Below are 12359 nucleotides of genomic sequence, written 5' to 3' on the forward strand. Positions count from 1 at the left end.
CACTGCAGTGCTGGCCACCAGGCCGGCTTGCCAAGGGAGGCTTCTGGCCATGACCTGCAAGAAGCTGCTGCTGCCAAGGTGCCTTTGGTGCCTCAGGCTCTCCCTGGCACAGCTCCCAGCATGGCACTCTGCCCTTGTGCCCGAGGCCTTCCCTGTGCTGGGGCTGGCCTGGGGCTTTTCCTGCAGCGGGACCTGCCCTGCTCCTGGCACAGGAAAGGCAGTTCCTGCTGGAGCAGGAGGCTCTGCCTGCAGTGGGCTCAAACCACTCCCGCAAGGCCCTGGTGACGTCAAAATTGCTTCCTAGAGCAGAAAAGTCTATAATTGGTATAGCTCCTATATTGAGGAGTAAATAACTATTTTTTAAATTTTATTCTGTGTTGTAAATAGACCGTTTTATCTAATAATGATCAGAATCAATCATAGCTGTATTTATAGAGATTTATCTGGTATTACATCATTAATCTTTTGGGACAAATTGCATTAAGGTTCAATTCCACCTGTCCAATCTGCAGGGTCGGGATGGGATCCAGGCGCTGCCAGTCTCTTCTATTAGAAGGAATTCTAGAAGTCTGGGGGTCCTGCAGGGGTTTGAGGATCTATGGTGGCTGTTGGGGGACATTTCTCCACCTCATGACTCAGCAGGAGTTTCTCCAGTAAGGAAATAAAGCTTTTGCCTGAAGCTCCCACTCTGCCCATGACAGGAACCCCTGAGTGTCTGTGACATCCCGGCTCTTTGGCAGCCTGGGGACTCCTGGGATGTCACCGTGGAGCCCCCGTGAGTGCCTGTGACAGATCGGTGCCTTTGCAGCCAAAGAACCCCTGGGATGTCACCATGGGATGGCTGTGACTGCCTCTGACCACACGTCTCTTTACCATCCCCAGAAACCCCTGGGAGGTCTCCATGGAGCCCCTGTCTCTGCCTGTGACATTCCAGCTCTTGAGGATCTTGGAGACTCTTGGAAAGTCCCCATGGAACCCCTCTGAGTGCCTGTGACAAATTTGATCCTTAGCAGGCAACCATCACCAGGACTCCCTGTTGCTGTGGTCAGTTTCCATGGCAACCATCACCAGCCCCTGTTGCTATGGTCAGTTTCCATGGCAACCATCACCAGCCCTTGTTGCTATGGTCATTTGCCATGGCAACCATCCCCAGCCCCTGTTGCTATGGTCAGTCCCTGGGCAGCTCCATGGAGACCCCATGCCAGGGGTGGACACCAGCTCAGGCCTGGAGCCCTTGCCCGTTGCCCGTTTCCATGGCAACCATTGGCAGTCCCATCCCCAGGGCCATGGGATCCCAGAAGCACAGAACTGGCTGAGCTGGGAGGGACCCATCAGGATCCTCGAGTCCAACTGCTGGCCCTGCACAGGACACCCCAACAATGCCAGCCTGGGCCTGGCAGCGGTGTCCAAATGCTGCTGGAGCTCAGAGAGCCCTGGAGCTGTGACCCTTCCCTGGGGAGCCTGGGCAGTGCCCCAGCAGCCTCTGGGCAAAAACCTTTTCCTGAGATCCAACCTCAGCCTGCCCCGACTCAGCTGCAGCCATTCCCTCCAGTCCTGTCCCTGGGCACCAGAGTGAAGAGGTTCCCACAGCCCCAGCCAGGGGCTGCTGCCATGGTCACCAGGGCTGGGACCAGCTGGAATGCTCGGTTTCCAAGGGCCGGGGTTTAGGAGTGGGATTCCCCAGTTTCCTGCTCCTGCTACAACCACACTGCCCCTCGCTGCCCTCCTGCCTCCCATGGAAAGCACAAAAGGCAAAGATCCCGGGCTGGGAGGAGAACAATTTACTGGGAACAGCAACGAGACAAGGAACAAACAGGACCAGAAATAATACTGATAACAGAAGGGATAAGAAAAATTATTTACAGGGAAAACTACATCACAACTGACTGGCTCTTCCTGGCCATGTATTTCCTTTAGCCTGGAAAGGACACCCTTCTCCTCAGGGACACAAAGAGAGAGAGAGAGTCCCTTTCCTGCCCCTGGCAATGACCTGTGGTGGGAGTGAATGTGATGACAGGGCCATGGCCAGACCCTCATGTTCTTTGATCCCACACCATGTCATTGGCAAGGGCAGGAAAAGGGAAAGATCTCTTCCCAGCATGGATCACAGGGAACATGGATCACCAGAGCTCTTCCCCAACATGGGTTCTCCCATGGGGGATGGAGCTGGAGCAGTGCACGAAGCTCTTCCTGCAGCTAGGGCATTTGCAGGGCTTCCCTTACTGGTGCCTCCGTTGGTGTCTGGTCAAGTGAGAGCTCCTGGAGAAGTTCTTCCCACACTGGGGACACGTGTAGGGCCTCTCCCTGGTGTGGATGTGCTGGTGCCTGATGAGATGGGAGTTTTGCTTGAAGCCCTTCCTGCAGTGGGGGCAGCGGAAGGGCCTCTCCCCAGTGTGAATCCGCTGGTGCTTGAGAAGAATGGATCTGGTCTGAAAGCTCTTCTGACAGTTGGGACATTCGTAGGGCCTCTCCCCAGTGTGGATCATTTGGTGGATGATCAGTTGGGACTTCTGGCTGAAGCCCTTCCCACATTCCCCACATTTGTATGGCCTTTCTCCAGTGTGGATCCCCTGGTGGCTGATCAAGTGGGACCTTCGGCTAAAGCTCTTCCCACATTCCCCACACTCGTATGGCCTTTCCCCAGTGTGGATCCTCTGGTGGCGGATCAAGTGGGACCTTAAGCTAAAGCTCTTCCCACATTCCCCACACTCGTAGGGCCTCTCCCCACTGCGGATGTGTTGGTGGATGACAAGGGCAGAGCTGCAGCTGAAGCCCTTCCCACATTCCCCACATTTGTATGGCCTTTCCCCGGTGTGGATCCTCTGGTGGCGGATCAAGTGGGACCTTAGGCTGAAACTCTTCCCACATTGCCCACACTCGTAGGGCCTCTCCCCAGTGTGGATGCGTTGATGGATGATGAGGTTGGATCTGTAGCTGAAGCCCTTCCCACACTCCCCACACTCATAGGGCCATTCCCCGGTGTGGATCATCTGGTGGCAGATCAGGCTGTTGCTCTTCCTGAAGCTCTTCCCACACTCCAAGCACTTGTAGGGCTTCTCCCCATCCTGAAGCTTATCATGGACCACCAGCTCCAAGATCTGGCTGAAGCTCTGTCCACCTTCCTGGCACAGGGTGGGTCTTTCCTCCTCAGAGCACCCTGGGCTGGGTTTGCAGCCCCTCCTCCTGTGGGATCTCCAGGGCTTTTCCTCCCCGTTGGATTCCTGCGTCATGGAGCTGCTCAAAACGGCCTCTGCCAGGAGGTTCTGCCGTGGGGATTTGTCCTTCCTGGTCTCCATCCTCAGCTCCTTGTCTGGGGGAGGAAGGACAAGGAGAGGATGGGATTTGCCTCCGTGCCATAGGGAAGGGGAAGGAGATCCCCCCAGTGCGTCCCCGGCAAGACGACGTTGGCAGAGAGGTTGTCCTGTAGTCGGGGGCTGTGCTGTGCTGGGAGATGGAGCAGGAGAGAGGGGGAAAGGGGCAGTGACTTCCTCCTCACCTGCCTGGGTTTCCAGGGGCTCCTTCCCCTTCCTCGTAGCCTTCTCCTCCATTTCGCAATGGTTTGGAGAGGGAAAATTCTGTTTTGGGAGGAAAACAAGGGATGAGCACAAGGAGTTTTGTACTGGTTTGAAGGCAAACCAGGAGGAGAGTCTAAGCCAGAATTACAATTTAATAAAAAAAAATCAATATCAAGGCAATGATACAGAAACACTGGCTTAATCTGACAGAGTCAGGATTTAACCTGACACCCCGTTGGTCAGGGTGGTGGTAGCCGTCTGATGAAATGGAGGCTCCAGCCCTGTTGGAGTGATGATCATGATTCTGTCAAAGCAGTGAGCCTGCAGAAGGGATCACCTGATGGGTCTTGCTCTGAAGGTCCAGTGGTGGTTACGGAGCTCTTGTCCTCTGGGAATCCAGTAGGCAAGGTGGTCCTGGTGTTGCAAGGGTGAGATTATATCCAGGTAGGAATGCTTGGTTCCTCCCCCTGGGCGGAGCATCCCACAATGGGATGATGTAATTTTATCAGTCCTGCAGTGACACTCAATGGCCCATTAACAGAAGATAGCCCCTGGAGGGCGTTATCAGGGCTGAGCCATGGAAGAGATAAAGAACACTGCCCCACCTGTTTATCACAGTTCATGAAGATGGTGACTGAAAACATACTTTGGGTTACATCTTACATTGCACCCTGAAACAGTGAGGCAATCCCTGCTCGGGGTGGGGGGTGAACACCACCCCCTTTCCCAAACTGGCTCAGGTGTAAAACCCCCACCCTGGGAAGGCCACGCACACAGGGGACAATGTCACACTTGCCCCACCTCAGGGGAGGTCTCTGTCCCTGTCACTCCCTTGCTCTCCCCCCTTTTCTCTTTCTTCCATCTCTCCCTCTACCTCACATTTACTGTTCAATAAAATCCACTTGGGATTTGGTCTCGTTAGCACCTTAATTGGGGCAGAGGCACCTCTCTAACAAATTTTTAACCAGATTGAGACATTATTTTGGTGCAGTGAGTTCAGGGCACTGTTGTCTGACCCCAAGTGCCTTTGACAAGAGCATGGTTCCCTCCTCTCAGGAGGTTCTGGCTCTTTCTGGAGGAACTCTTGGAAACGTCAATGCAGCTTCTTCTGTGTGACTTTTGGGAGAACTTATGAGGAAAATGGCTGCTGTGGGTGGCCAGTGTAAAGAAAATATTTTGTCGTCCTTCCTAGAAAAGTTTGTTAAAATCACTGGAGGAAAGGGAGCAAATGATACCAGCAAGACTGACAAGGATCATTCAGCACAAGGTGAGGAACACAAGGCTGCACGAAGTCGTACAAGAAGCCCAGCTCAAATAGCTAAATTCCCCAATAAGTCCCAAATTCACAGGCTTGGGGGCTTTTCCAAATGAGTTAGTTAGATATGATAGTTAGAGAAAGTAGCATGTACTTTTAGTATCCTCTTTTATATAGTATATTAATGCATTATAGCATAATTATAATAAAGAAATCATTCAGCCTTCTGAACTGGAGTTAGATATCTTCATTCTTCCTATTGGGTTCACCTGCATCTACAACAGCCAAATGTGAGAATCATTTTTCTCTTCGTCCCTGTCACCTTTGTGACAGGCAGACTGAGCTTTCCCTTCCCTTTATTAATCTGTATTGGGCCGAATTTCCACTTTTCTTTTATTGGAACCTGCCAGTAGCTGAGCTGCAGCTGTGCAGGAACCAATGAAATTTGGAATTGCCACAGAATTGCTTCTATTGTCGGTTTGTTCATGTTTGGGATTTGTTTGCATTTCCATCACAAGTGACTTGTGGGAATATCAAATATTCATCAAAGTATTTTATGCAGAGTTAAGTTTGATTTCTGCTGAGATTATTTTGTCTGGTGCCGAAGGGATGCTCCAGGGCAGTCTGTGCCTCTCGCCCTGGAGGATGCTTGGGAGGAGCTTGGGGGGGTTGTCCCTGTCCCTTTTACCCCAGGCCATTCCCCAAGGTCTGTCCCTGTCACCCAAAGCCATTCCCCAGGGGGTGTCCCTCTCTCACCTCAGACCATTCCCCAGGGGGTGTCCCTGTCCCTGTCACCCCAGGCCATTCTCCAGGGGGTCTCCATTGTTCTCACCCCAGGGAATGTCTGGGGGGTCTCCCTCCCTCTCACCCTGTGCCAGGAGTTGCTTGGGGCAGTCTCTGTCCCTCTCAGCCCTGGGAGTGCTCGGGGGTCTTTGTCCCCTTGCCCTGGGGGATGCTCGGGGGGTCTCCATCCCTCTGGCCTCAGGGAATGCTTGTGCAGGGCTGGGGACCAGGGGCTCTGTGTCCCTCTCACCTCTGAGGGTGCTCAGGGCAGGGGGGGCTCTCCAACATTCTCATCCCTGGGGAGGTGGGGGTTTCTCTGCCCCTCTCAGCCCTGGTGTGACCCTGCCCAAATGTCATCAGGGTCAGAGGGACAGAGACATCCCCAAACACCCAGAAAGGCTGAACCTGGGATTTGATTTGGGATGAGGATTTAGGAAGAGTGTGGAATTGGGGCTGGGTTTGGAGTTGGGACTGAGATTTGGATTAGAGCTGGGATTGGGGTTAAGGCTAGTCATGGGATTGGCTTTAGGGCTGGGGTTGGGATTGGGTCTGAGGCTAGATAATTCTGCCTCTGGGATGAGATTAAATACAGAACTGTGAGTGTGTCTAAATGTGGAGTGAGATTGAGAGCAGGATCAGGGTCAGGTTTGGGACTGAGCGCACTCAGAGTGGAACAGGCAGGATGTCACTGCAGGATGTCCCTGGAATCGTCCCAGCCCTCCTCAGGCACCTCCAAACATGGGGGGCAGCTGGGTTCTCCAAGATCCAGGTGCTCCCACACTGCCCCTCAATACCAGGCGAGCATTCCCTGCGGGCAGCCCTGAATGTGACCCTTGGGGCTCTGGGATCAGCCTTCACATCCCTGTGGGAGCAGGTGCAGACATGATGAGAGATTTTTCCCCTGCCTCTTTCCTGAGGAAGGGTGAAGCCCAGCTGTCCTTTCCTTCTGGTGCCTTCTACTCTCCTCAGCTGAGGATGGCAAACTCCCCACGGGCAGGAAGGTCCCTGTTCCCTGTTTCTTTGTGACTGCTGCGTGGAACATCCATTCAGAATGAAGAACGTTCTGACAGCCCTGCTGAATGACAGTGGGAGGAGATTTGTGAGAAAGGGAGGAAATTGTATTTTGATTGGAAATACAAGTCACAAAATTATTTCTTTCCATCCCATTCCTTTTCAGTCAGTTGCAGTTCTGTTTTCAGAGTGCCACCTTCTCAGTGTTTGTGTCCTCTTTTCTCTCCTGCCTCTCTTTGCCTGCTCTGTGTCTCTCTCAGTGTCTCCCTTGATCCAGGGCAGCTCCCACCAAAGGCCCTGCCCTGATTTCATTCCTAATCCATGAGCTACAACAACTATGGGTGAAGTTATGAAGGCTGGCAGTGAAATGTCACTGTAGGATCTTGCTCCACTTGGCTTCTGGCTCCTTGTTAAGAGCTTTGCCTTCAAGGGCAGGAACATCTTTTCCTGGCTGGGAACTGGAATTCCAGCCCCTGGGAGTGTGTACCGTGGATCCCAGAGGGGCATTCCCGAGGCTCCCAGGGTGCTGCTCCTGCAGTGGCTCCCAAAGAGCCGTGTCACATCAGGGAGAATCTCAAAATCTTGGTTATCTCAGGGGTCTTTTATGGTCCTCTGTGGAAGGGGGGGATGGGGAGAAGACAATGAATGTCCATTGAAGCCACCAAAGGGGAACAGGTCATGTTATCAGCAGTGAGCGAGAGCCATTGTCTTCTTGGTCCATCGACCACACCTGGGCAAACATCTCACATTGATCAGGCCAGCCCTCCTCCCTGTGGTAGGGGTCTGAGTCTCAGTCTTTGGGAGGGGCTTCAATCTCTGTCCGTCACAGTGGTCATGAGGCAGATGAGGGGTCTTCCATGGGAGATCACCAGAGTTACCCCAGAAAGTTCATTTGGCCAAGAGGTGGGAAAATTCGTGGGTTGAGCAGGTATTGTGAAGCAGGTGTAAGCACGTAGAACAAGCCGCTCCTTGCCAGGCCCTGCTCAAAGCAGTGGTCCGTGGTGGCACAGCAAATACACCTGCAAAAATAATCATCCACCTCTCCAAGCCAGAACTCCGATCGGGGTCTCCAGGATCTCAGTCTCTGCCATTGTGGCAAACGTGAGGCAAAAATGAGGGGAACTTGGGACCGTCTCTTACACAGGGGCGTGCATGCCCTTTGAAGGGGAAGGATCCCCACGTGTCCAGCGCTGCAATAAACACACAGTCTCTACAGCTCCGTACGGGATTTGTGGGATCGATTTTTCATCCACGTTTCAGCAGCAGAGCTAGCAGTATTTTATCTAGGCTGGCAAGCTACTAATGATTCAAAGCAGCACATTTCACCTAAATACACATGGATTTCTACCCTGTTAAATTTACCCTGTAAAATAGCCTGTTTCAACTCCCGAGCGCCCCCAGGGCTGAGAGGGACAGAGACTCCCTTGAGCACTCCCCTGGCACAGGGGTGAGAGGTAGGGAGACCCTCCCAGGCATTCCCTGGGGTGAGAACGATGGAGAGATGGAGACCCCCTGGGGAATGGCCTGGGGTGAGAGGGACAGGGACACCCCTTGGGGAATGGCCTGGGGTGACAGGGACAGGGACAACCCCCCAAGCTCCTCCCAAGCATCTGCCAGGACAAGAGGCACAGACTGCCCTCGAGCATCCCCTGGGCACCGGACAAAATAATCTCAGCAGAAATCAAACTTAACTCTGCATAAAATACTTTGATGAATATTTGATATTCCCACAAGTCACTTGTGATGGAAATGCAAACAAATCCCAAAAATGAGCAAACCGACAATAGAAGCAATTCTGTGGCAATTCCAAATTTCATCGTTTCCTGCACAGCTCCAGCTCTGCTGCTGGCAGGTTCTGATAAAAGTGAAAATTTGGCCCAATACAGATTATTAAAAGGAAGGGAAAGCTCTGTGTAGCTGTCACAATGGTGACAGGGATGAAGAAAAAAATTATTCTCACATTTGGCAAAGCCCACAAGCCTGTGAATTTGGGAGTTATTTGGGAATTTAGCTACTTGAGCTGGGTTTCTTCTAGTGAAACATAAACTTTAAGGGATTTAGAGATTTTAGAGGAGCTAAGATTTTAGTTAGAGATAAGCCTTACTAGAGTTAATTAAAACAAATGAGTAGGCCTTGATGAAGTTAAGAGTTAGTAGTTAACTAATAATTGATTGCTTGTCAACACGATGTTTAGTTAGCTGGGTTTATAATGAAGAATATAGAAACTGACAAATAGCTTTTAGGAACATAAGACAGTTGTGGGCCTCCTCTGTTCTGAAACCAATTGAAGACAGGGAATGGGAGCTCTACCAAGGTTCATTTGTCCTATTTGCATTGAAAAGGTAGAAAGGTCAGAATGAGGAAGACTTCATTTACTTCCTCATTTTGGGACCCCTCCCCATGAAAGGGACCACTGACCCTTTTCAAGGAACAAACTACACATGCTTAATAGCTTTGGAAATGATTAGCATACAAAGTGAGGAATGGGATGCACCAAAATTATGAATATGTATTTGCATTTTGGGTATTCAATACTTGTATGGATAAAAGGACTCTGTAATCATTTGAAAGGTGCAGTGTGTATTTGAGAGCTATCCTGCACGCTGCCTGGCATCGTAATAAACATACACTTTCTTACTTTAAACTGTTAGATAGTTTTTGCCCGTCACAGTTGGATATCAGTACTACATCAATATCCATATTTCTTTAATAAATCACTAGGACTTTTGGCAGCCTTGTGTTCCTCACCTTGTGGTGAATGATCCTTATCAGTCTTGCTGGTATCATTTGCTCCCTTTCCTCCAGTGATTTTAACAAACTTTTCTAGGGAGGACAACAAAATATTTTCTTTACACTGGCCACCCACAACAGCCATTTTCCTCATAAGTTCTCCCAAAAGTCACACAGAAGAAGCTGCCTCCAGGTGTCCAAGAGTTCCTCCAGAAAGAGCCAGAATCTCCTGAGAGGAGGGAACCATGCTCTTGTCAAAGGCACTTGGGGTCAGACAACAGTGCCCTGAACTCACTGCACCAAAATAATGTCTCAATCTGGTAAATAAAATTGTTAGAGAGATGCCTCTGCCCCAATTAAGATGCTAACGAGACCAAATCCCAAGTGGATTTTATTGAACAGTAAATGTGAGGTAGAGGGAGAGATGGAAGAAAGAGAAAAGGGGGGAGAGCAAGGGAGTGACAGGGACAGAGACCTCCCCTGAGGTGGGGCAAGTGTGACATTGTCCCCTGTGTATGTGGCCTTCCCAGGGTGGGGGTTTTACACCTGAGCCAGTTTGGGAAAGCGGGGTGGTGTTCACCCCCCACCCCGAGCAGGGATTGCCTCACTGTTTCAGGGTGCAATGTAAGATGTAACCCAAAGTATGTTTTCAGTCACCATCTTCATGAACTGTGATAAACAGGTGGGGCAGTGTTCTTTATCTCTTCCATGGCTCAGCCCTGATAACGCCCTCCAGGGGCTATCTTCTGTTAATGGGCCATTGAGTGTCACTGCAGGACTGATAAAATTACATCATCCCATTGTGGGATGCTCCGCCCAGGGGGAGGAACCAAGCATTCCTACCTGGATATAATCTCACCCTTGCAACACCAGGACCACCTTGCCTACTGGATTCCCAGAGGACAATAGCCCCATAACCACCACTGGACCTTCAGAGCAAGACCCATCAGGTGATCCCTTCTGCTGGATCACTGCTTTGACAGAATCATGATCATCACTCCAACAGGGCTGGAGCCTCCATTTCATCAGACGGCTACCACCACCCTGACCAACGGGGTGTCAGGTTAAATCCTGACTCTGTCAGATTACAGTGTTTCTGTATCATTGCCTTGATATTGATTTTTTTATTAAATTGTAATTCTGGCTTAGACTCTCCTCCTGGTTTGCCTTCAAACCAGTACAAGGCTCAATGTGCTCATCCCTTGTTTTCCTCCCGAAACAGAATTTTCCTTCTCCAAACCATTGCGAAATGGAGGAGAAGGCTGCGAGGAAGAGGAAAGAACCCTGGGACACCCAGGCAGGTGAGGAGGAAGTCACTGCCCCTTTCCCCCTCTCTCCTGCTCCATCTCCCAGCCCAGCACGGCCCCCGACTACAGGACAACCTCACTGCCAACGCCATCTTGCCGGGGATGCACTGGAAGGATCTCCTTAGCCTTCCCTATGGCACGGAGGCAAATCCCACCCTCTCCTTGTCCTTCCTCCCCCAGACAAGGAGCTGAGGATGGAGGCCAGGAAGGACAAATCCCTGCGGCAGAACCTCATGGAAGAGGCCGTTTTGAGCTGCTCCACAGTGCAGAAATCCAAAAGGGAGGAAAAGTCCCGGAGATCCCGCAGGAGGAGGAGCTGGAAGCCCAGCCCAGGGTGCTCTGAGGAGGAAAGATCCACCCTGTGCCAGGAAGGTCGACAGAGCTCCCGCCAGAGCTCAGAGCTGGTGGGCCATCAGCAGCTTCATGATGGGGAAAAGCCCTACAGGTGCTTGGAGTGTGGGAAGAGCTTCAGGAAGAGTAACAACCTGATCCGCCACCAGATGATCCACTCCGGGGAATGGCCCTACGAGTGTGGGGAGTGTGGGAAGGGCTTCAGGTACAGCTCTGACCTTGTAATCCACAACGCATCCACACTGGGGAGAGGCCCTATGAGTGTCCCGAGTGTAAGAAGAGGTTTCGGATCAGCTCCAATCTCCTCCTGCACCAGCGCATTCACACAGAGGAGAGGCCCTTCCGCTGCCCTGATTGTGGGAAGGGCTTCAAACGCAACTCCCACCTCGTCACACACCGGCGCATCCACACTGGGGAGAGGCCCTACAAGTGTCCCCAGTGTGGGAAGAGCTTCACCCAGAGCTCTCACTTGACCCAACACCAACGGAGGCACCGGTAAGGGAAGCCATGTGAGTGCCCCAACTGAAGGAGGAGCTTCGTGCACTGCTCCAGCTTCATCCCCCATGGGAGAACCCATATTGGGAAGAGTCTTGGTGATCCATGTTCCCTGTGATCCATGCTGGAAAGACATCTTTCCCTTTTCCTGCCCCTCCCAATGACATGATGTGGGATCAAAGAACATGAGGGTCTGGCTGTGGCCCTGTCATTATATTCACTCTCACCTCAGGTCATTGCCAGGGGCAGGAAAGGCACTCTCTCTCTCTCTGCCTGAGGAGAAGGGTGTCCTTTCCAGGCAGGAGGAAATACATGGCTGGGAAGAGAAAGTTGGTGGTGATGTAGTTTTCCCTGTAAATTGTTTTTTTTATCCCTTCTATTATCAATATTGTTTCTGTTCCTGTTTGTTCCTTGGCTCATTGCTGTTCCCAGTAAATTGTTCTTATCCCAGCCTAGGAACTTTGTCTTTTGTGCTTTCCATTGGAAGCCAGAGGGCAGCGAGCGGCAGCACAGTTTTAGCGGGAGCAGGAAATTGGGGAATCCCATTCCTGAACACCGGCCCTTGGAAACCAAGCACCCTAGCTGGTCCCAGCCCTGGTGGCCATGGCAACAGCCTTGGGAGCGGGTCCCTGGCTGGAGCTGTGGGAATCTCTTCACTCTGATGCCCAGGGACAGGATGGGAGGGAACAGCTGCAGCTGAGTAGGGACAGGCTTGGGTTGGATCTCAGGAAAAGGTTTTTGGCCAGAGGCTGCTGGGGCACTGCCCAGGCTCCCCAGGGAAGGGTCACAGCTCCAGGGCTCTCTGAGCTCTGAGAAATGGCTCCTTGGGGTGGTTCCCAAGGAAACCTACAGTGATCAGGGTTGCCATGGCACCCAAACACAGCAGTGGGGTCAGTGCAGTGTCCATGGCAA

General features: G+C 51.8%; 1 protein-coding gene and 1 pseudogene across 4 annotated transcripts in view; one reads left to right on the top strand and one right to left on the bottom strand.

The window, feature by feature from the left end:
- The window catches only part of LOC137464016 (zinc finger protein 850-like), a 506586-nt gene extending 503089 nt beyond the window's left edge, over positions 1-3497 (bottom strand). The window contains exon 1 of one of the 4 annotated variants that reach the window (XR_010994046.1): positions 1950-3497. Coding sequence is in view for 3 of the 4 variants with exons in the window: in XM_068175350.1 (XP_068031451.1) it covers positions 2279-3296 (1018 nt within the window). In the remaining variant the exon portion in view is untranslated. The remainder of the gene's footprint in view (positions 1-1949) is intronic. The other 3 variants (XM_068175351.1, XM_068175349.1, XM_068175350.1) reach the window with 3 other exon arrangements.
- The window catches only part of LOC137464017 (zinc finger protein 850-like), a 646379-nt pseudogene extending 634482 nt beyond the window's left edge, over positions 1-11897 (top strand).
- Positions 11898-12359: the final 462 nt, after the last annotated feature.

The sequence above is a fragment of the Anomalospiza imberbis genome, chromosome 34 (assembly GCF_031753505.1).
Source record: "Anomalospiza imberbis isolate Cuckoo-Finch-1a 21T00152 chromosome 34, ASM3175350v1, whole genome shotgun sequence".
NCBI lineage: Eukaryota > Metazoa > Chordata > Aves > Passeriformes > Viduidae > Anomalospiza > Anomalospiza imberbis.